At 47.4% G+C, this 22,679-nt stretch overlaps 1 protein-coding gene across 1 annotated transcript in view; it reads right to left on the minus strand.

The window, feature by feature from the left end:
• LOC134928740 (phospholipase A2 inhibitor gamma subunit B-like) overlaps positions 1–18,807 on the minus strand; it is a 31,249-nt gene extending 12,442 nt beyond the window's left edge. The window contains exons 1-2 of the mRNA XM_063924756.1: positions 18,692–18,807; positions 17,626–17,673 (exon numbers count right to left, since the gene is read on the minus strand). Coding sequence (XP_063780826.1) covers positions 17,626–17,673; positions 18,692–18,749 — 106 coding nt within the window. The 5' untranslated portion in view covers positions 18,750–18,807. The remainder of the gene's footprint in view (positions 1–17,625; positions 17,674–18,691) is intronic.
• Between the last annotated feature and the right edge of the window lie 3,872 nt (positions 18,808–22,679).

Consider the following 22,679-nt stretch of genomic DNA (forward strand, 5'->3'; position numbering starts at 1 on the left):
TGGCATAGGTAGGAATATATAGAGGCTGGTATAGATAGGAAGATGGAGATAATGGCATAGGTAGGAAGATGGAGAGGCTGGCATAGGTAGGAAGATATAGAGGCTGGTATAGATAGGAAGATGGAGATAATGGCATAGGTAGGAAGATGGAGAGGCTGGCATAGGTAGGAAGATAAAGAGGCTGGTATAGATAGGAAGATGGAGATGATGGTATAGGTAGAAGATGGAGAGGCTGGCATAGGTAGGAATATATAGAGGCTGGCATAGATAGGAAGATGGAGATGATGGCATAGATAGGAAGATGGAGATGACGGCATAGGTAGGAAGATGGAGATGATGGCATAGGTAGGAAGATGGAGAGGCTGGCATAGGTAGGAAGATATAGAGGCTGGTATAGATAGGAAGATGGAGATGATGGTATAGGTAGAAGATGGAGATGATGGCATAGGTAGGAAGATATAGAGGCTGGCATAGGTAGGAAGATATAGAGGCTGGCATAGGTAGGAAGATATAGAGGCTGGCATAGGTAGGAATATATAGAGGCTGGCATATGTAGGAAGATGGAGATGATGGCATAACGTAGGTGGGAGGATGGAGATGATGGCATAGGTAGGAAGATGGAGAGGCTGGCATAGGTAGGAAGATGGAGATGATGGCATAGGTAGGAAGATGGAGATGATGGCATAGATAGGAAGATGGAGATGATGGCATAGGTAGAAGATGGAGAGGCTGGCATAGGTAGGAAGATGGAGAGGCTGGCATAGGTAGGAAGATATAGAGGCTGGCATAGGTAGGAAGATGGAGAGGCTGGCATAGGTAGGAAGATGGAGATGATGGCATAGGTAGGAAGATGGAGAGGCTGGCATAGGTAGGAAGATGGAGATGATGGCATAGATAGGAAGATGGAGATGATGGCATAGGTAGGAAGATGGAGAGTTTGGCATAGGTAGGAAGATGGAGAGTTTGGCATAGGTAGGAAGATGGAGAGTTTGGCCTAGGTAGGAAGATGGAGATGATGGCATAGATAGGAAGATGGAGAGGCTGGCATAGGTAGAAGATGGAGAGGCTGGCATAGGTAGAAAGATGGAGAGGCTGGCATAGGTAGGAAGATGGAGAGGCTGGCATAGGTAGGAAGATGGAGATGATGGCATAGGTAGGAAGATGGAGAGGCTGGCATAGGTAGGAAGATGGAGATGATGGCATAGATAGGAAGATGGAGATGATGGCATAGGTAGGAAGATGGAGAGTTTGGCATAGGTAGGAAGATGGAGAGTTTGGCCTAGGTAGGAAGATGGAGATGATGGCATAGATAGGAAGATGGAGAGGCTGGCATAGGTAGAAGATGGAGAGGCTGGCATAGATAGGAAGATGGAGAGGCTGGCATAGGTAGGAATATATAGAGGCTGGCATATGTAGGAAGATGGAGATGATGGCATAGGTAGAAGATGGAGAGGCTGGCATAGGTAGGAAGATGGAGATGATGGCATAGATAGGAAGATGGAGATGATGGCATAGGTAGGAAGATGGAGATGATGGCATAGGTAGGAAGATGGAGAGGCTGGCATAGGTAGGAAGATGGAGAGGCTGGCATAGGTAGGAAGATATAGAGGCTGGTATAGATAGGAAGATGGAGATGATGGTATAGGTAGGAAGATGGAGATGATGGCATAGGTAGGAAGATATAGAGGCTGGCATAGATAGGAAGATGGAGATGATGGTATAGGTAGGAAGATGGAGATAATGGCATAGGTAGGAAGATATAGAGGCTGGCATAGGTAGGAAGATATAGAGGCTGGCATAGGTAGGAATATATAGAGGCTGGCATATGTAGGAAGATGGAGATGATGGCATAACGTAGGTGGGAGGATGGAGATGATGGTATAGGTAGGAATATTGAGATGATGGCATAAGTAGGAAGATATAGAGGCTGGCATAGGTAGGAAGATGGAGAGGCTGGCATAGGTAGGAAGATGGAGATGATGGCATAGGTAGGAAGATGGAGATGATGGCATAGATAGGAAGATGGAGATGATGGCATAGGTAGGAAGATATAGAGGCTGGCATAGGTAGGAAGATGGAGAGGCTGGCATAGGTAGGAAGATGGAGATGATGGCATAGGTAGGAAGATATAGAGACTGGCATAGATAGGAAGATGGAGATGATGGCATAGGTAGGAAGATGGAGAGGCTGGCATAGGTAGGAAGATGGAGATGATGGCATAGATAGGAAGATGGAGATGATGGCATAGATAGGAAGATGGAGAGGCTGGCATAGGTAGAAGATGGAGAGGCTGGCATAGATAGGAAGATGGAGAGGCTGGCATAGGTAGGAATATATAGAGGCTGGCATATGTAGGAAGATGGAGATGATGGCATAGGTAGAAGATGGAGAGGCTGGCATAGGTAGGAAGATGGAGATGATGGCATAGATAGGAAGATGGAGATGATGGCATAGGTAGGAAGATGGAGATGATGGCATAGGTAGGAAGATGGAGAGGCTGGCATAGGTAGGAAGATGGAGAGGCTGGCATAGGTAGGAAGATATAGAGGCTGGTATAGATAGGAAGATGGAGATGATGGTATAGGTAGGAAGATGGAGATGATGGCATAGGTAGGAAGATATAGAGGCTGGCATAGATAGGAAGATGGAGATGATGGTATAGGTAGGAAGATGGAGATAATGGCATAGGTAGGAAGATATAGAGGCTGGCATAGGTAGGAAGATATAGAGGCTGGCATAGGTAGGAATATATAGAGGCTGGCATATGTAGGAAGATGGAGATGATGGCATAACGTAGGTGGGAGGATGGAGATGATGGTATAGGTAGGAATATTGAGATGATGGCATAAGTAGGAAGATATAGAGGCTGGCATAGGTAGGAAGATGGAGAGGCTGGCATAGGTAGGAAGATGGAGATGATGGCATAGGTAGGAAGATGGAGATGATGGCATAGATAGGAAGATGGAGATGATGGCATAGGTAGGAAGATATAGAGGCTGGCATAGGTAGGAAGATGGAGATGATGGCATAGGTAGGAAGATATAGAGACTGGCATAGATAGGAAGATGGAGATGATGGCATAGGTAGGAAGATGGAGAGGCTGGCATAGGTAGGAAGATGGAGATGATGGCATAGATAGGAAGATGGAGATGATGGCATAGGTAGGAAGATGGAGAGTTTGGCATAGGTAGGAAGATGGAGAGTTTGGCCTAGGTAGGAAGATGGAGATGATGGCATAGATAGGAAGATGGAGAGGCTGGCATAGGTAGAAGATGGAGAGGCTGGCATAGGTAGGAAGATGGAGAGGCTGGCATAGGTAGGAAGATGGAGAGGCTGGCATAGGTAGGAAGATGGAGATGATGGCATAGGTAGGAAGATGGAGAGGCTGGCATAGGTAGGAAGATGGAGATGATGGCATAGATAGGAAGATGGAGATGATGGCATAGGTAGGAAGATGGAGAGTTTGGCATAGGTAGGAAGATGGAGAGTTTGGCCTAGGTAGGAAGATGGAGATGATGGCATAGATAGGAAGATGGAGAGGCTGGCATAGGTAGAAGATGGAGAGGCTGGCATAGGTAGGAAGATGGAGAGGCTGGCATAGGTAGGAAGATGGAGATGATGGCATAGGTAGGAATATATAAAGGCTGGTATAGGTAGGAAGATGGAGAGTCTGGCCTAGGTAGGAAGATGGAGAGTTTGGCATAGGTAGGAAGATGGAGAGGCTGGCATAGGTAGGAAGATGGAGATGATGGCATAGGTAGGAAGATGGAGAGGCTGGCATAGGTAGGAAGATGGAGATGATGGCATAGATAGGAAGATGGAGATGATGGCAAAGGTAGGAAGATGGAGAGTTTGGCATAGGTAGGAAGATGGAGAGTTTGGCCTAGGTAGGAAGATGGAGATGATGGCATAGATAGGAAGATGGAGAGGCTGGCATAGGTAGAAGATGGAGAGGCTGGCATAGGTAGGAAGATGGAGAGGCTGGCATAGGTAGGAAGATGGAGATGATGGCATAGGTAGGAATATATAAAGGCTGGTATAGGTAGGAAGATGGAGAGTCTGGCCTAGGTAGGAAGATGGAGAGTTTGGCATAGGTAGGAAGATGGAGAGTTTGGCCTAGGTAGGAAGATGGAGATGATGGCATAGATAGGAAGATGGAGAGGCTGGCATAGGTAGAAGATGGAGAGGCTGGCATAGATAGGAAGATGGAGATGATGGCATAGGTAGGAAGATGGAGAGTTTGGCATAGGTAGGAAGATGGAGAGTTTGGCCTAGGTAGGAAGATGGAGATGATGGCATAGATAGGAAGATGGAGAGGCTGGCATAGGTAGAAGATGGAGAGGCTGGCATAGGTAGGAAGATGGAGAGGCTGGCATAGGTAGGAAGATGGAGATGATGGCATAGATAGGAAGATGGAGATGATGGCATAGGTAGGAAGATGGAGAGGCTGGCAAAGGTAGAAGATGGAGAGGCTGGCATAGGTAGGAAGATGGAGAGGCTGGCAAAGATAGGAAGATGGAGATGATGGCATAGGTAGAAGATGGAGAGGCTGGCATAGGTAGGAAGATGGAGATGATGGCATAGATAGGAAGATGGAGATGATGGCATAGGTAGAAGATGGAGAGGCTGGCATAGGTAGGAAGATGGAGATGATGGCATAGATAGGAAGATGGAGATGATGGCATAGGTAGAAGATGGAGAGGCTGGCATAGGTAGGAAGATGGAGAGGCTGGCATAGGTAGGAAGATGGAGAGGCTGGCATAGGTAGGAAGATGGAGAGGCTGGCATAGGTAGGAAGATGGAGATGATGGCATAGATAGGAAGATGGAGATGATGGCATAGCTAGGAAGATGGAGATGATGGCATAGGTAGGAAGATGGAGATGATGGCATAGGTAGAAGATGGAGAGGCTGGCATAGGTAGGAAGATGGAGAGGCTGGCATAGATAGGAAGATGGAGATGATGGCATAGGTAGAAGATGGAGAGGCTGGCATAGGTAGGAAGATTGAGAGGCTGGCATAGGTAGGAAGATGGAGAGGCTGGCATAGATAGGAAGATGGAGATGATGGCATAGGTAGGAAGATGGAGAGGCTGGCATAGGTAGGAAGATGGAGATGATGGCATAGATAGGAAGATGGAGAGTTTGGCATAGGTAGGAAGATGGAGAGTTTGGCATAGGTAGGAAGATGGAGAGTTTGGCCTAGGTAGGAAGATGGAGATGATGGCATAGATAGGAAGATGGAGAGGCTGGCATAGGTAGAAGATGGAGAGGCTGGCATAGGTAGAAAGATGGAGAGGCTGGCATAGGTAGGAAGATGGAGAGGCTGGCATAGGTAGGAAGATGGAGATGATGGCATAGGTAGGAAGATGGAGAGGCTGGCATAGGTAGGAAGATGGAGATGATGGCATAGATAGGAAGATGGAGATGATGGCATAGGTAGGAAGATGGAGAGTTTGGCATAGGTAGGAAGATGGAGAGTTTGGCCTAGGTAGGAAGATGGAGATGATGGCATAGATAGGAAGATGGAGAGGCTGGCATAGGTAGAAGATGGAGAGGCTGGCATAGATAGGAAGATGGAGAGGCTTGCATAGGTAGGAATATATAGAGGCTGGCATATGTAGGAAGATGGAGATGATGGCATAGGTAGAAGATGGAGAGGCTGGCATAGGTAGGAAGATGGAGATGATGGCATAGATAGGAAGATGGAGATGATGGCATAGGTAGGAAGATGGAGATGATGGCATAGGTAGGAAGATGGAGAGGCTGGCATAGGTAGGAAGATGGAGAGGCTGGCATAGGTAGGAAGATATAGAGGCTGGTATAGATAGGAAGATGGAGATGATGGTATAGGTAGGAAGATGGAGATGATGGCATAGGTAGGAAGATATAGAGGCTGGCATAGATAGGAAGATGGAGATGATGGTATAGGTAGGAAGATGGAGATAATGGCATAGGTAGGAAGATATAGAGGCTGGCATAGGTAGGAAGATATAGAGGCTGGCATAGGTAGGAATATATAGAGGCTGGCATATGTAGGAAGATGGAGATGATGGCATAACGTAGGTGGGAGGATGGAGATGATGGTATAGGTAGGAATATTGAGATGATGGCATAAGTAGGAAGATATAGAGGCTGGCATAGGTAGGAAGATGGAGAGGCTGGCATAGGTAGGAAGATGGAGATGATGGCATAGGTAGGAAGATGGAGATGATGGCATAGATAGGAAGATGGAGATGATGGCATAGGTAGGAAGATATAGAGGCTGGCATAGGTAGGAAGATGGAGAGGCTGGCATAGGTAGGAAGATGGAGATGATGGCATAGGTAGGAAGATATAGAGACTGGCATAGATAGGAAGATGGAGATGATGGCATAGGTAGGAAGATGGAGAGGCTGGCATAGGTAGGAAGATGGAGATGATGGCATAGATAGGAAGATGGAGATGATGGCATAGATAGGAAGATGGAGAGGCTGGCATAGGTAGAAGATGGAGAGGCTGGCATAGATAGGAAGATGGAGAGGCTGGCATAGGTAGGAATATATAGAGGCTGGCATATGTAGGAAGATGGAGATGATGGCATAGGTAGAAGATGGAGAGGCTGGCATAGGTAGGAAGATGGAGATGATGGCATAGATAGGAAGATGGAGATGATGGCATAGGTAGGAAGATGGAGATGATGGCATAGGTAGGAAGATGGAGAGGCTGGCATAGGTAGGAAGATGGAGAGGCTGGCATAGGTAGGAAGATATAGAGGCTGGTATAGATAGGAAGATGGAGATGATGGTATAGGTAGGAAGATGGAGATGATGGCATAGGTAGGAAGATATAGAGGCTGGCATAGATAGGAAGATGGAGATGATGGTATAGGTAGGAAGATGGAGATAAAGGCATAGGTAGGAAGATATAGAGGCTGGCATAGGTAGGAAGATATAGAGGCTGGCATAGGTAGGAATATATAGAGGCTGGCATATGTAGGAAGATGGAGATGATGGCATAACGTAGGTGGGAGGATGGAGATGATGGTATAGGTAGGAATATTGAGATGATGGCATAAGTAGGAAGATATAGAGGCTGGCATAGGTAGGAAGATGGAGAGGCTGGCATAGGTAGGAAGATGGAGATGATGGCATAGGTAGGAAGATGGAGATGATGGCATAGATAGGAAGATGGAGATGATGGCATAGGTAGGAAGATATAGAGGCTGGCATAGGTAGGAAGATGGAGAGGCTGGCATAGGTAGGAAGATGGAGATGATGGCATAGGTAGGAAGATATAGAGACTGGCATAGATAGGAAGATGGAGATGATGGCATAGGTAGGAAGATGGAGAGGCTGGCATAGGTAGGAAGATGGAGATGATGGCATAGATAGGAAGATGGAGATGATGGCATAGGTAGGAAGATGGAGAGTTTGGCATAGGTAGGAAGATGGAGAGTTTGGCCTAGGTAGGAAGATGGAGATGATGGCATAGATAGGAAGATGGAGAGGCTGGCATAGGTAGAAGATGGAGAGGCTGGCATAGGTAGGAAGATGGAGAGGCTGGCATAGGTAGGAAGATGGAGAGGCTGGCATAGGTAGGAAGATGGAGATGATGGCATAGGTAGGAAGATGGAGAGGCTGGCATAGGTAGGAAGATGGAGATGATGGCATAGATAGGAAGATGGAGATGATGGCATAGGTAGGAAGATGGAGAGTTTGGCATAGGTAGGAAGATGGAGAGTTTGGCCTAGGTAGGAAGATGGAGATGATGGCATAGATAGGAAGATGGAGAGGCTGGCATAGGTAGAAGATGGAGAGGCTGGCATAGGTAGGAAGATGGAGAGGCTGGCATAGGTAGGAAGATGGAGATGATGGCATAGGTAGGAATATATAAAGGCTGGTATAGGTAGGAAGATGGAGAGTCTGGCCTAGGTAGGAAGATGGAGAGTTTGGCATAGGTAGGAAGATGGAGAGGCTGGCATAGGTAGGAAGATGGAGATGATGGCATAGGTAGGAAGATGGAGAGGCTGGCATAGGTAGGAAGATGGAGATGATGGCATAGATAGGAAGATGGAGATGATGGCATAGGTAGGAAGATGGAGAGTTTGGCATAGGTAGGAAGATGGAGAGTTTGGCCTAGGTAGGAAGATGGAGATGATGGCATAGATAGGAAGATGGAGAGGCTGGCATAGGTAGAAGATGGAGAGGCTGGCATAGGTAGGAAGATGGAGAGGCTGGCATAGGTAGGAAGATGGAGATGATGGCATAGGTAGGAATATATAAAGGCTGGTATAGGTAGGAAGATGGAGAGTCTGGCCTAGGTAGGAAGATGGAGAGTTTGGCATAGGTAGGAAGATGGAGAGTTTGGCCTAGGTAGGAAGATGGAGATGATGGCATAGATAGGAAGATGGAGAGGCTGGCATAGGTAGAAGATGGAGAGGCTGGCATAGATAGGAAGATGGAGATGATGGCATAGGTAGGAAGATGGAGAGTTTGGCATAGGTAGGAAGATGGAGAGTTTGGCCTAGGTAGGAAGATGGAGATGATGGCATAGATAGGAAGATGGAGAGGCTGGCATAGGTAGAAGATGGAGAGGCTGGCATAGGTAGGAAGATGGAGAGGCTGGCATAGGTAGGAAGATGGAGATGATGGCATAGATAGGAAGATGGAGATGATGGCATAGGTAGGAAGATGGAGAGGCTGGCAAAGGTAGAAGATGGAGAGGCTGGCATAGGTAGGAAGATGGAGAGGCTGGCAAAGATAGGAAGATGGAGATGATGGCATAGGTAGAAGATGGAGAGGCTGGCATAGGTAGGAAGATGGAGATGATGGCATAGATAGGAAGATGGAGATGATGGCATAGGTAGAAGATGGAGAGGCTGGCATAGGTAGGAAGATGGAGATGATGGCATAGATAGGAAGATGGAGATGATGGCATAGGTAGAAGATGAGAGGCTGGCATAGGTAAGAAGATGGAGAGGCTGGCATAGGTAGGAAGATGGAGAGGCTGGCATAGGTAGGAAGATGGAGAGGCTGGCATAGGTAGGAAGATGGAGATGATGGCATAGATAGGAAGATGGAGATGATGGCATAGCTAGGAAGATGGAGATGATGGCATAGGTAGGAAGATGGAGATGATGGCATAGGTAGAAGATGGAGAGGCTGGCATAGGTAGGAAGATGGAGAGGCTGGCATAGATAGGAAGATGGAGATGATGGCATAGGTAGAAGATGGAGAGGCTGGCATAGGTAGGAAGATGGAGAGGCTGGCATAGGTAGGAAGATGGAGAGGCTGGCATAAGTAGAAGGTGTGAGTGCTAACAGGTAGGAAGAGAGTACACAGTAATGGCAGGAACGTGAAATATAGTATAGGAGAAGGGCATACGTATGAAAGGCATATGTATGAAAGAAAGCCTGGGTGAAGGAAGAGAGAAAGCCTGGCTTAGGTATTAATAGGGAACACTTGGAATAGGTAGAAAGAGCGAAAGTGTGGAATGAGAATACAGTGAAAGCAGGAAGATAGAATAGTGAAGGAAGGAAGAGGGAGAGTTTAGTAACATAGTAACATAGTCAGTGAGGTTGAAAAAAGACTAGGGGCCAAATGTAATAGAGTGAGAGTTCCAGAAAGTGAGAGATTTTGTAAGGGTTTTTCAGGCTTTTTTTTTAAAAGTGGCAATCATTTACACTGCAAAACCAGGTTGATCTTGCTGTGTAAATGATTGCCACTTTAAAAAAACTGCAAAACCTTACCAAATCTCTCACTTTTTGAAACTCTCACTCTATATCCTCGTATATCTTTTCCCATTAGAAATTTGTCTAACACATTTTTAAATGCATTGACTGAGTCCGCCATTACAACCTTCTCTGGCAGTGTATTCCATGTTCGTATTGCTCTTACATTGAAGAATCCCTTCCTGCACTGAGTATGAAATTTCCTCTCCTCAAGCCTTAGCTTAAATATTATGTAAATATTAATCATATCATCAGTCATCTAATTTCTAGTGTAAACATATCTAATCTATTATAGTGAAGGCAGGAATAGGGAGAGTATGGTGAAGGCAGGAAGAGGGAGAGTATGGTGAAGGCAGGAAGAGGGAGAGTATGGTGAAGGCAGGAAGAGGGAGAGTATGGTGAAGGCAGGAAGAGGGAGACTATGGTGAAGGCAGGAAGAGGGAGAGTATGGTGAAGGCAGGAAGAGGGAGACTATGGTGAAGGCAGGAAGAGGGAGACTATGGTGAAGGCAGGAAGAGGGAGACTATGGTGAAGGCAGGAAGAGGGAGACTATGGTGAAGGCAGGAAGAGGGAGAGTATGGTGAAGGCAGGAAGAGGGAGACTATGGTGAAGGCAGGAAGAGGGAGACTATGGTAAAGGCAGGAAGAGGGAGAATATGGTGAAGGCAGGAAGAGGGAGACTATGGTGAAGGCAGGAAGAGGGAGAGTATGGTGAAGGCAGGAAGAGGGAGACTATGGTGAAGGCAGGAAGAGGGAGAGTATGATATAGGCAGGAAGAGGGAGACTATGGTGAAGGCAGGAAGAGGGAGACTATGGTGAAGGCAGGAAGAGGGAGAGTATGGTGAAGGCAGGAAGAGGGAGAGTATGGTGAAGGCAGGAAGAGGGAGAGTATGGTGAAGGCAGGAAGAGGGAGAGTATGGTGAAGGCAGGAAGAGGGAGAGTATGGTGAAGGCAGGAAGAGGGAGAGTATGGTGAAGGCAGGAAGAGGGAGAGTATGGTGAAGGCAGGAAGAGGGAGACTATGGTGAAGGCAGGAAGAGGGAGAGTATGGTGATGGCAGGAAGAGGGAGAGTATGGTGAAGGCAGGAAGATGGAGAGTATGATGTAGGCAGGAAGAGGGAGACTATGGTGAAGGCAGGAAGAGGGAGAGTATGGTGAAGGCAGGAAGAGGGAGACTATGGTGAAGGCAGGAAGAGGGAGACTATGGTGAAGGCAGGAAGAGGGAGAGTATGGTGAAGGCAGGAAGAGGGAGAGTATGGTGAAGGCAGGAAGAGGGAGAGTATGGTGAAGGCAGGAAGAGGGAGAGTATGGTGAAGGCAGGAATAGGGAGACTATGGTAAAGGCAGGAAGAGGGAGACTATGGTGAAGGCAGGAAGAGGGAGAGTATGGTGAAGGCAGTAAGAGGGAGAGTATGGTGAAGGCAGGAAGAGGGAGAGTATGGTGAAGGCAGGAAGAGGGAGAGTATGGTGAAGGCAGGAAGAGGGAGACTATGGTGAAGGCAGGAAGAGGGAGAGTATGATGTAGGCAGGAAGAGGGAGACTATGGTGAAGGCAGGAAGAGGGAGAGTATGGTGTAGGCAGGAAGAGGGAGACTATGGTGAAGGCAGGAAGAGGGAGAGTATGGTGAAGGCAGGAAGAGGGAGAGTATGGTGAAGGCAGGAAGAGGGAGACTATGGTGAAGGCAGGAAGAGGGAGAGTATGGTGAAGGCAGGAAGAGGGAGACTATGGTGAAGGCAGGAAGAGGGAGAGTATGGTGAAGGCAGGAATAGGGAGACTATGGTGAAGGCAGGAAGAGGGAGACTATGGTGAAGGCAGGAAGAGGGAGAGTATGGTGAAGGCAGGAAGAGGGAGACTATGGTGAAGGCAGGAAGAGGGAGACTATGGTGAAGGCAGGAAGAGGGAGAGTATGGTGAAGGCAGGAAGAGGGAGAGTATGGTGAAGGCAGGAAGAGGGAGAGTATGGTGAAGGCAGGAAGAGGGAGACTATGGTGAAGGCAGGAAGAGGGAGAGTATGGTGAAGGCAGGAAGAGGGAGACTATGGTGAAGGCAGGAAGAGGGAGAGTATGGTGAAAGCAGGAAGAGGGAGAGTATGGTGAAGGCAGGAAGAGGGAGAGTATGGTGAAGGCAGGAAGAGGGAGAGTATGGTGAAGGCAGGAAGAGGGAGACTATGGTGAAGGCAGGAAGAGGGAGAGTATGGTGAAGGCAGGAAGAGGGAGAGTATGGTGAAGGCAGGAAGAGGGAGACTATGGTGAAGGCAGGAAGAGGGAGAGTATGGTGAAGGCAGGAAGAGGGAGAGTATGGTGAAGACAGGAAGAGGGAGAGTATGGTGAAGGCAGGAAGAGGGAGAGTATGGTGAAGGCAGGAAGAGGGAGAGTATGGTGAAGGCAGGAAGAGGGAGAGTATGGTGAAGGCAGGAAGAGGGAGAGTATGGTGAAGGCAGGAAAAGGGAGAGTATGGTGAAGGCAGGAAGAGGGAGAGTATGGTGAAGGCAGGAAGAGGGAGAGTATGGTGAAGGCAGGAAGAGGGAGACTATGGTGAAGGCAGGAAGAGGGAGAGTATGGTGAAGGCAGGAAGAGGGAGAGTATGGTGAAGGCAGGAAGAGGGAGACTATGGTGAAGGCAGGAAGAGGGAGACTATGGTGAAGGCAGGAAGAGGGAGAGTATGGTGAAGGCAGGAAGAGGGAGAGTATGGTGAAGGCAGGAAGAGGGAGACTATGGTGAAGGCAGGAAGAGGGAGAGTATGGTGAAGGCAGGAAGAGGGAGACTATGGTGAAGGCAGGAATAGGGAGACTATGGTGAAGGCAGGAAGAGGGAGACTATGGTGAAGGCAGGAAGAGGGAGAGTATGGTGAAGGCAGGAAGAGGGAGAGTATGGTAACATAGTAACATAGTATTTGAGGTTGTATAGAGGCAAATTGCCCATCGTGTTCAACCTGTTTTAAGTTGTGATGATTCTACATACTTGCTGAATAATGTTTTATGACTAGTTAGCTACTATAACTCATGTTACTCCCAGATTAACCACGTTGATATTTTAAGTATTATAACCTTGGATAGCTTTTTCATTCAGAAATGTATCCATTCCTTTTTTAAATCCAATTACAGAGTCCGCCATTTTCACCTTCCCTGGCAGGGAATTCCACATCCTAATTGCCCTAACAGTGAAGAACCCTTTCCTCCATTGCGTTCTGAACTTTCTCTCCTCCAGTCACAGCGAGTGCCCACGTGTCCTAAACTGTGTTCTTTTAATAAATAATTCCTCTGATAACTCTTTGTGATGTCCCTTTACATATTTGAAGATATTAATAATATCTCCTCTTAGGCGCCTCTTTTCTAGTGTATACATATTCAGCCTAGTAAGTGTTTCCTTATAGTCCAGTCCTTCTAGGCCTTTAATCAATTTAGTAGCTCGCCTTTGAACACTTTCGAGTTCACTGATGTCTTTTTTATACAGTGATGCCCAAAACTGAACACAATATTCCAGGTGCGGATGTACCAATGCCTTATACAGCGACAGGATGACATCCGAGTCCCTTGTCTCAGTTCTCCTTTTTATGTACGCTAGCACCTTACTTGCCTTCTTTACTGCGTTTTGACATTGTGTACTGTTATTAAGCCTATTATCAATGAGTACCCCCAAATCTTTTTCCAACTCTGTTTCCCCTAGACGTTCCCCATTTAATATGTAGGATGCAAGTTTGTTTTTAGTCCCAAAATGCATAACCTTGCATTGTCTGTATTGAACCTCATTTTCCATTTAGACGCCCAGAGTTCAAGTTTAGATAGATCATTCTGCAAGGACTCCACATCCAGTTCTGAACTAATTACCTTACACAGTTTAGTATCATCTGCAAAGATTGACACTGCTTTCCAGGCCTATTTCCAGGTCATTGATAAATATGTTGAACAGTAGTGGTCCGAGTATGGACCCTTGTGGTATTCCGCTGACTACTGGGGACCAGGTTGAGGACTTCCCGTTAACCACTACTCACTGTACCCTGCTATCCAACCAGCTGCTTATCCATGTGCAAATAGTTTTTCCTAGGCCAAGCTCATTTAATTTGATCATCTGTCTCCTGTGAGGAACTGTATCAAAGGCCTTTGCAAAATCTAGGAAGACCACATCCACTGCTTTTCCTTGATCAAGATTATTGCTCACTTCCTAGTAGAAGCTAATTAAGTTAGTCTGACATGACCTGTCCCTCACAAACCCATGCTGGTTCTTGCTAATAATCCTAGCGGACTTTAGATACTCCTGTATGCCGTCCCTTGGAATTCCTTCCAATATTTTCCCCACTATAGATGTTAAACTAACTGGTCTGTAGTTTCCCAGAAGATTTTTGGATCCCTTTTTAAATAATGGCACTACCTCAGCTATACGCCAATCCTTTGGTACCATGCCTGATCTAATTGAACTATTGAAAATCAAGTATAGGGGTCGTGCTAGTTGTGAACTAAGCTCCATAAGATCCCTCGGGTGAAGCCCATCAGGACCAGTTGATTTATTAATCTTAATTTTGCTTAGTCTCTCCCGGACTACTTAAACAAATATCTAACCATGAATCATTACTGTCACAATTGTTATGCTCTACTCCCACCATCAGTTCTTCACTGGTGAATACTGATGAAAAGAATTTGTTCAGAATTTCCGCTTTTATTTCGTCATCATTTATCAATTCTCCTAATTCATCTTTTAATGGACCTATATTCTCCTTTTTTTTAACCTTTTACCGTTTATGTATTTAAAAAACTTTTTAGGATTGGTTTTACTCTCTATAGCGATTTGCTTTTCATTTTCCATTTTAGCTGCTCTTATTGCTTTTTTGCATTTCTTATTACACTTCTTGTAATACTTGAAAGACTCCTCCTTTCCATTAGATTTAAATGCTTTGAAAACCCGCTTTTTTATCTTTTTCTGCCTTAACCTTCTTGTTAAGCAACATCGGTTTGAGTTTAATACTCCTGCATTTACTGCAGGAAGAGGGAGAGCACAGTATGAAGGCAGGAAGAGGGAGAGCACAGCGTGAAGGCAGGAAAAGGGAGAGCACGGGGTGAAGGCAGGAAAAGGGAGAGCACGGGGTGAAGGCAGGAAAAGGGAGAGCACGGGGTGAAGGCAGGAAGAGGGAGAGCACGGGGTGAAGGCAGGAAGAGGGAGAGCACGGGGTGAAGGCAGGAAGAGGGAGAGCACAGCATGAAGGCAGGAAGAGGGAGAGCGCAGTGTGAAGGCAGGAAGAGGGAGAGCACAGCTTGAAGGCAGGAAGAGGGAGAGCAAAGGGTGAAGTCAGGAAAAGGGAGAGCACAGGGTGAAGGCAGGAAGAGGGAGAGCACGGGGTGAAGGCAGGAAGAGGGAGAGCACAGCATGAAGGCAGGAAGAGGGAGAGCACAGTGTGAAGGCAGGAAGAGGGAGAGCACAGCGTGAAGGCAGGAAGAGGGAGAGCAAAGGGTGAAGGCAGGAAAAGGGAGAGCACGGGGTGAAGGCAGGAAGAGGGAGAGCACGGGGTGAAGGCAGGAAGAGGGAGTGCACAGCGTGAAGGCAGGAAGAGGGAGAGCACAGTGTGAAGGCAGGAAGAGGGAGAGCAAAGGGTGAAGGCAGGAAGAGGGAGAGCAAAGGGTGAAGACAGGAAAAGGGAGAGCATGGGGTGAAGGCAGGAAGAGGGAGAGCACAGCATGAAGGCAGGAAGAGGGAGAGCCCAGTGTGAAGGCAGGCAGAGGAAGAGCACGGGGTGAAGGCAGGAAGAGGGAGAGCACGGGGTGAAGGCAGGAAGAGGGAGAGCACGGGGTGAAGGCAGGAAGAGGGAGAGCATGGGGTGAAGGCAGGAAGAGGGAGAGCACGGGGTAAAGGCAGGCAGAGGGAGAGCACGGGGTGAAGGCAGGAAGAGGGAGCACGGGGTGAAGGCAGGAAGAGGGAGCACGGGGTGAAGGCAGGAAGAGGGAGAGCACAGGGTTTTAGGAAGGAAGAGGGAGCGTGGGGTGAAGGCAGGAAGAGGGAGAGCACGGGGTGAAGGTAGGAAGAGGGAGAGCACGGGGTGAAGGCAGGAAGAGGGAGAGCACGGGGTGAAGGCAGGCAGAGGGAGAGCACGGGGTGAAGGCAGGAAGAGGGAGCACGGGGTGAAGGCAGGAAGAGGGAGAGCACTGGGTTTTAGGAAGGAAGAGGGCGCGTGGGGTGAAGGCAGGAAGAGGGAGAGCACGGGTGAAGGCAGGCAGAGGGAGAGCATGGGGTGAAGGCAGGAAGAGGGAGCACGGGGTGAAGGCAGGAAGAGGGAGCACGGGGCGAAGGCAGGAAGAGGGAGCATGGGGTGAAGGCAGGAAGAGGGAGAGCACGGGGTTTTAGGAAGGAAAAGGGAGCGTGGGGTGAAGGCAGGAAGAGGGAGAGCACGGGGTGAAGGCAGGAAGAGGGAGCACGGGGTGAAGGCAGGAAGAGGGAGAGCACGGGGTTTTAGGAAGGAAGAGGGAGCGCGGGGTGAAGGCAGGCAGAGGAAGAGCACGGGGTTTTAGGAAGGAAGAGGGAGCGTGGGGTGAAGGCAGGAAGAGGGAGAGCACGGGATGAAGGCAGGAAGAGGGAGAGCACGGGGTGAAGGCAGGAAGAGGGAGAGCACGGGGTTTTAGGAAGGAAGAGGGAGCACGGGGTGAAGGCAGGCAGAGGAAGAGCACGGGGTGAAGGCAGGCAGAGGGAGAGCACGGGGTGAAGGCAGGCAGAGGGAGAACATGGGGTTTTAGGAAGGAAGAGGGAGCGTGGGGTGAAGGCAGGAAGAGGGAGAGCACGGGGTGAAGGCATGAAGAGGGAGAGCACGGGATGAAGGCAGGAAGAGGGAGAGCACGGGGTGAAGGCAGGAAGAGGGAGAGCACAGGGTTTTAGGAAGGAAGAGGGAGCGCACGGGGTGAAGGTAGGCAGAGGAAGAGCACGGGGTGAAGGCAGGCAGAGGGAGAGCACGGGGTGAAGGCAGGCAGAGGGAGAGCATGGGGTGAAGGCAGGCAGAGGGAGAGCACAGGGTGAAGGCAGGCAGAGGGAGAGCACGGGGTGAAGGCAGGCAGAGGGAGAGCATGGGGTTTTAGGAAGGAAGAGGGAGCGTGGGGTGAAGGCAGGAAGAGGGAGAGCACGGGGTGATGGCATGAAGAGGGAGAGCACGGGATGAAGGCAGGAAGAGGGAGAGCACGGGGTGAAGGCAGGAAGAGGGAGAGCACATGGTTTTAGGAAGGAAGAGGGAGCGCACGGGGTGAAGGTAGGCAGAGGAAAAGCACGGGGTGAAGGCAGGCAGAGGGAGAGCACGGGGTGAAGGCAGGCAGAGGGAGAGCACAGGGTGAAGGCAGGCAGAGGGAGAGCACGGGGTGAAGGCAGGCAGAGGGAGAGCATGGGGTTTTAGGAAGGAAGAGGGAGCGTGGGGTGAAGGCAGGAAGAGGGAGAGCACGGGGTGAAGGCAGGAAGAGGGAGCACGGGGTGAAGGCAGGAAGAGGGAGCACGGGGTGAAGGCAGGAAGAGGGAGCGTGGGGTGAAGGCAGGAAGAGGGAGAGCACGGGATGAAGGCAGGAAGAGGGAGAGCACATTGAAGACAACGCAGCCTGTAATATGTTTAATTCCAGACCCCCTTTCAGTTCATCTTAATAAGAGATATAATGTCCCCAATCCGGAGATATTGCAGCACAATGGGCTCACAGCGGGGACACAATGTTACACACCACTACAGTTTGTACAATATAATATGTATTTGGAATAGTATCAGTTTAGGGCAAACAAGTTTTACCACAATTTCTTTTAAAAAGCAAAATGATGAGTGAAACTTGATGAGGTGAACGACGGTCAGAAATGATTTCTTATAATGGCTCATCATTAATCACTCATTACAGATCACTGAGCACATGTGCACTCATCACTTCCACACTGTCCATATGATTTAGGATCGGAGATTTCTTTTCCAAAACTTACTTGGGCCGATAGACTGGAGAAGACTTTGGCTTTCAGGATTTGATGTGTCTGTTAAAAATGAACGCATTAGCCAAAGAAATGCTGAACAAGGGTGATATAACCTTATAATCGCTGAGCAGAACCATGATAAATGGAAACGTTTTCACATCTGACATACACCAAGCATTCAATATGAAATACAGGGACAAAACTGACCATACCCTTATGTCATGTGACGCTTTTCTCGCAGGAACATAACAGCGCTGTTGAGTGATTTAAGTTTCTCCATTTGTTGGACATGTAGATGTAGTTATATTACATATACTTTAGGTTATTACGTAAATCATTCTGTACATTTATAATCCATACGTAATATAAACAGACACATAAACTCCTGTATATATCTGTACAATCAGAGAGTTCTGAGGTCATCACCAGTGAGACGTGTATTATAACGGAATAATTTGCGCGTAAACCATTGGGTTTGCCTATAAACAGGCCTGAGAGCACTGCGTCGGTGAGACTCGGCAGGAGCCGGCTCATCCATCAAGCAACCTATACTCCCACATAGCGACCACTCGGGTTACTCACTCATTTTTATGTTCCTGACATTTACATATGAATGGAGGGTTATGGTGGGCCCAACACACCAGTGTACTGACTGGGCCCCATAGCGCCTTAATTAGGCTCTGCTCCAAGATCAGCGCCAGATTAACAATGGAGTGGATGGAGCTACAGCTCCAGGCCTCCAAATAAAAATAGGCCCATCATCACGGCAGGATGATGATAACAAGCCGCCTAGCTGGCAACACAATCGGCCATAAATCATAAGTAAAACTGTAATTCTCAAAAAATTCTGCTATTTTTCTATTATGTTTTTTGTGACACAGTGGGTTGGATAGTGTAGAAGTGTACACACCCACATGTCACTGACCACACCCACACAGTGCTGACCACACCCACATGTCACTGACCACACCCACTGTTCACAGCTCCTCCCCTTCTCAGTATAGGCCCGTAGAACACTTTCTGCCCCAGGCCCGTGTGGCTCTTTGTCCGTTCCTGGTCCAAGATACAGAGAACTTACCCATTTCATACTGAACCAAGGTGGACAGACAGACATCGCAGTCTGCGGGGCACGTCATGGATTGGCCGCTGCAGTTATTTCCAGAGAAATTTGTGCAATCTACGCAGTTCAGCGCATTACCTGGGAAATAGGAAGAGATGGTGATATAGCAAATGTGACTGCAGCCAATCATCTTTTTGTTATAAATATCTATTATTCCTACATGGAACAAATTATTTAACATATAACATATTCCGTCACATACTTTAAGTGACCACTAGGATGTCAAGTTAAAAGGACACATTGAATTAAGTTCAGGAGGACACAAAGACAATCCTATGAATTTGGGAAACCCACGATGCTTTGAGAAGGAACAGGAGCCGAGAAACCCCCAGGGACTGTCACTGAGAATTCTGCACAAATTGCATCAGTATAGATCCAGTTCTGCTCTTACATAAATCTTCTTGCATACAAAGTAGCGGAGAATTCAGATTGAAATTTTTTGAATAATTTTATATAAATAAGTAACACAATTGGAGGCAGAGACTGAGAGATTTCCATCAGAATTCTTGGAAACTAAACCAGCGTTCAAAACACGGAGTCTGATGAGCGTCCGCACTGTGATGTGGTAAAGCCTGCGTTACTTTATCACAAACTACAGTATCCTGTGCGTGCTGTTCCATGTGCTGTCATAGAGTTTTTGATGTAGAGTAATGATATCATGTAGATAATGGATCAGTACTGCCTCCTGTGTAAGATTTTCACATTGTGCTAAATTAGATAGATAGATAGATAGATAGATAGATAGATAGATAGATAGATAGATAGATAGATAGATAGATAGACAGATGACTTCATACAGTTGATCAGGCTGCACCCCCACAGACTTAACTCAAGGAATGGACAATTAAATTGGGGCTTACTATCAGTATACAGTATTAGTAGTGTGCAGATATGTACTTCTCTCTCATTTTCTATTATAGTATACATATAGCACACACTGGCATAGCACTTGTATGAGTACATATGTGTGTGTGTGTGTGTGTGTGTGTGTGTGTGTGTGTGTGTGTGTGTGTGTGTGTGTGTGTGTGTGTGTGTATTATATACAGTATATATATATATATTATTATTATTATTATTATTATTATTTTTCTGATGGGCGCACACATGGGAGAGAGAATATTCTTTACCTTTTTAAATGTTTGTAAATGTACTGTAACCTTTATTGTTCATATTATAACAATACCCCATCCTGTGGGTGAGATACAGTGAAATATAGAGGTTACATACATACATTGTGTGAGAAAGTTAGAAAAATGTGAGGATACACTCGTTTAATAACCAGAGTCTAACTCTCTCTGCACATGTTACATCTGCCTCCCCTGCAGTTCACATGGTTTTGCCCAATTGCTAACTAAATTCCTGCTGCGATCAACTTGGAATTACCCCCATAGATGTGTCATGAAGCAATCCCGGCCTGCGCTGTTCTGTCGGGCGCCCTCTCACCTGTGCCGCTCTGGTGCGGCATCATCTCAGTAATCCCGCACAGCTGGCCTGCAATATCCAAGCGCCTCTTATCTTTTCCGCTTTTCCCTCCCCTTCTCACCCTTCCTTCCATGTCCTTCTCTATTTTCCCACTCTCTTCTTTTCTCATGCTAAATCTTTCTCTTTCCTCACATTTCTCTTATCTTGGTTCTTAGGGGGTAATTCAGACCTGAACGCTAGGCAGCAATTTTTGCAGTCCTGCGATCAGATAGTCGGCGTCTACAGGGGGAGTGTATTTTAGCTGTACAGGTGTGCGGACGCATGTGTAGCAGAGATGTACAAACAGATCTTGTGCAGTCTCTGCGCAGCCCAGGACTTATCCGCTATGATCACATCAGCCTGTCCAGGACCGGAATTAACGTCAGACACCCGCCCTGCAAACGCTTGGACACACCTGTGTTTTTCCAGACACTCCTTGAAAACTGTCAGTTGCCACCCACAAACGCCCTCTTCCTGTCAATCTGCTTACGATCGCTCATGGGATAACTTTTTTCGCACCACCCTGTCGCTGCCTGGCGCTCCACGTCGCTGCGGACCATCGCGTTTGCCCATTGCGTTGCATATGCATGTGCAGTTCAGACCCGATCGCCCGCTGTGCGAAAACGCAGCCTAGCAATCAGATCTAAATTACCCCCTTAGTTCTTGTTTGCTTTACTTCCAAAAAAAGAGATGTTTATGCATTGTTTCTTTCATAGGGGGTAATTCAGAGTTGATCGCAGCAGCAAATTTATTAGCAGTTGGGCAAAACCACGTGCACTGCAGGTGGGTCAGATGTAACATGTGCAGAGAGAGTTAGATTTGGGTGGGTTATTTTGTTTCTGTGCAGGGTAAATACTGGCTGCTTTATTTTCACACTGCAATTTAGATTTCAGTTTGAACACACCCCACCCAAATCTAACTCTCTCTGCACATGTTACATCTGCCCCACCTACCACACCCAAATATAACTCTCTCTGCACATGTTACATCTGCCCCACCTGCAGTGCACATGATTTTACCCAACTGCTAACAAATTTTCTGCTGTGATCAACTCTGAATTACCCCCATTGTATTGTCTCCTTCAATAAACACATTATTATCATCATCCTTTATTTATATGGCGCCACAAGGGATCCGCAGCGCCCAATTACACAGTACATAATCAAATGCGCGAACAAGAAAACAGCGACTTACAGTACAGATAATATAGGACAGGTATAGAAAACCCGGGGTCAGGGGCCATCAGAGGGAGTATGGAGTATAAGATAGTGTAAGTAAGAGAAGGAAAGGCACATGAGGAAAGAGGGCCCTGCTCTTGTGAGCTTACAATCTTAAAAGTGAAGGGCTAACAGCCAGGGGTGACACAGACGGGGTAGACAGGGAGTGTGGTCCACAGAAGGTTTAGGATGAGATATGGATGGGTTTGGTGAAAAAGTGGGTCTTGAGAACCTCTATAAAGTTTTGTAGGGAGGAGGAGAATCGGATGGGGAGAGGTAGGGAATTTCAGAGAAATGGTGCAGCACGTGAGAAATCTTGGAGGTAGGAGTGGGAGGAAGTAATCAGTAGGCAGGAGAGGCGGTGTGCATTAGCAGAGCGAAGAGGATGGGTGGGAGTGTAAAGAGAGATAAGGTCAGAGATGTACACATTATTATTTTAACATTGTATGTTGACTCCTCTTACGATGTAACACTGTTGTTCATTATCTTTAGACCTCTGTGTAGGTCGCTTTCTTTTTGCTGCTGTTTCTGCAAATCATTTTACCAATAAAAATTGTGTTTAAAAATAAAAAATATCCCAGTGCTCCTTCTCATCTGGTGCGGCATCATCTCAGTAATCCTGCACACCTGGACCTGCAATATCCCAGTGCTCCTTCTCATCTGGTGCTCCATCATCTCAGTAATCCTGCACACCTGGTCCTGCAATATACCAGTGCTCCTGCTCATCTGGTGCTCCATCATCTCAGTAATCCTGCACACCTGGACCTGCAATATCCCAGTGCTCCTTCTCATCTGGTGCGGCATCATCTCAGTAATCCTGCACACCTGGACCTGCAATATCCCAGTGCTCCTTTTCATCTGGTGCTCCATCATCTCAGTAATCCTGCACACCTGGTCCTGCAATATCCCAGTGCTCCTTCTCATCTGGTACTGCATAATCTCAGTAATCCTGCACACCTGGACCTGCAATATCCCAGTGCTCCTTCTCATCTGGTGCGGCATCATCTCAGTAATCCTGCACACCTGGTACTGCATTTTATCAGTAATCCTGCACAGCTGGTCCTGCATTTTATCAGTAATCCTGCACAGCTGGTCCTGCATTTTATCAGTAATCCTGCACAGCTGGTCCTGCAATATCCCAGTGCTCCTGCTCATCGGGTGCTGTGTCCTCTCAGCAATCCTGAAGAGCTGGTCCTGCAATATCTCAGTGCTCCTGCTCATCTGGTGCTCCATCATCTCAGTAATCCTGCACACCTGGTCCTGCAATA

Source organism: Pseudophryne corroboree, chromosome 5 (genome assembly GCF_028390025.1).
Source record: "Pseudophryne corroboree isolate aPseCor3 chromosome 5, aPseCor3.hap2, whole genome shotgun sequence".
In the NCBI taxonomy this organism is placed as follows: domain Eukaryota; kingdom Metazoa; phylum Chordata; class Amphibia; order Anura; family Myobatrachidae; genus Pseudophryne; species Pseudophryne corroboree.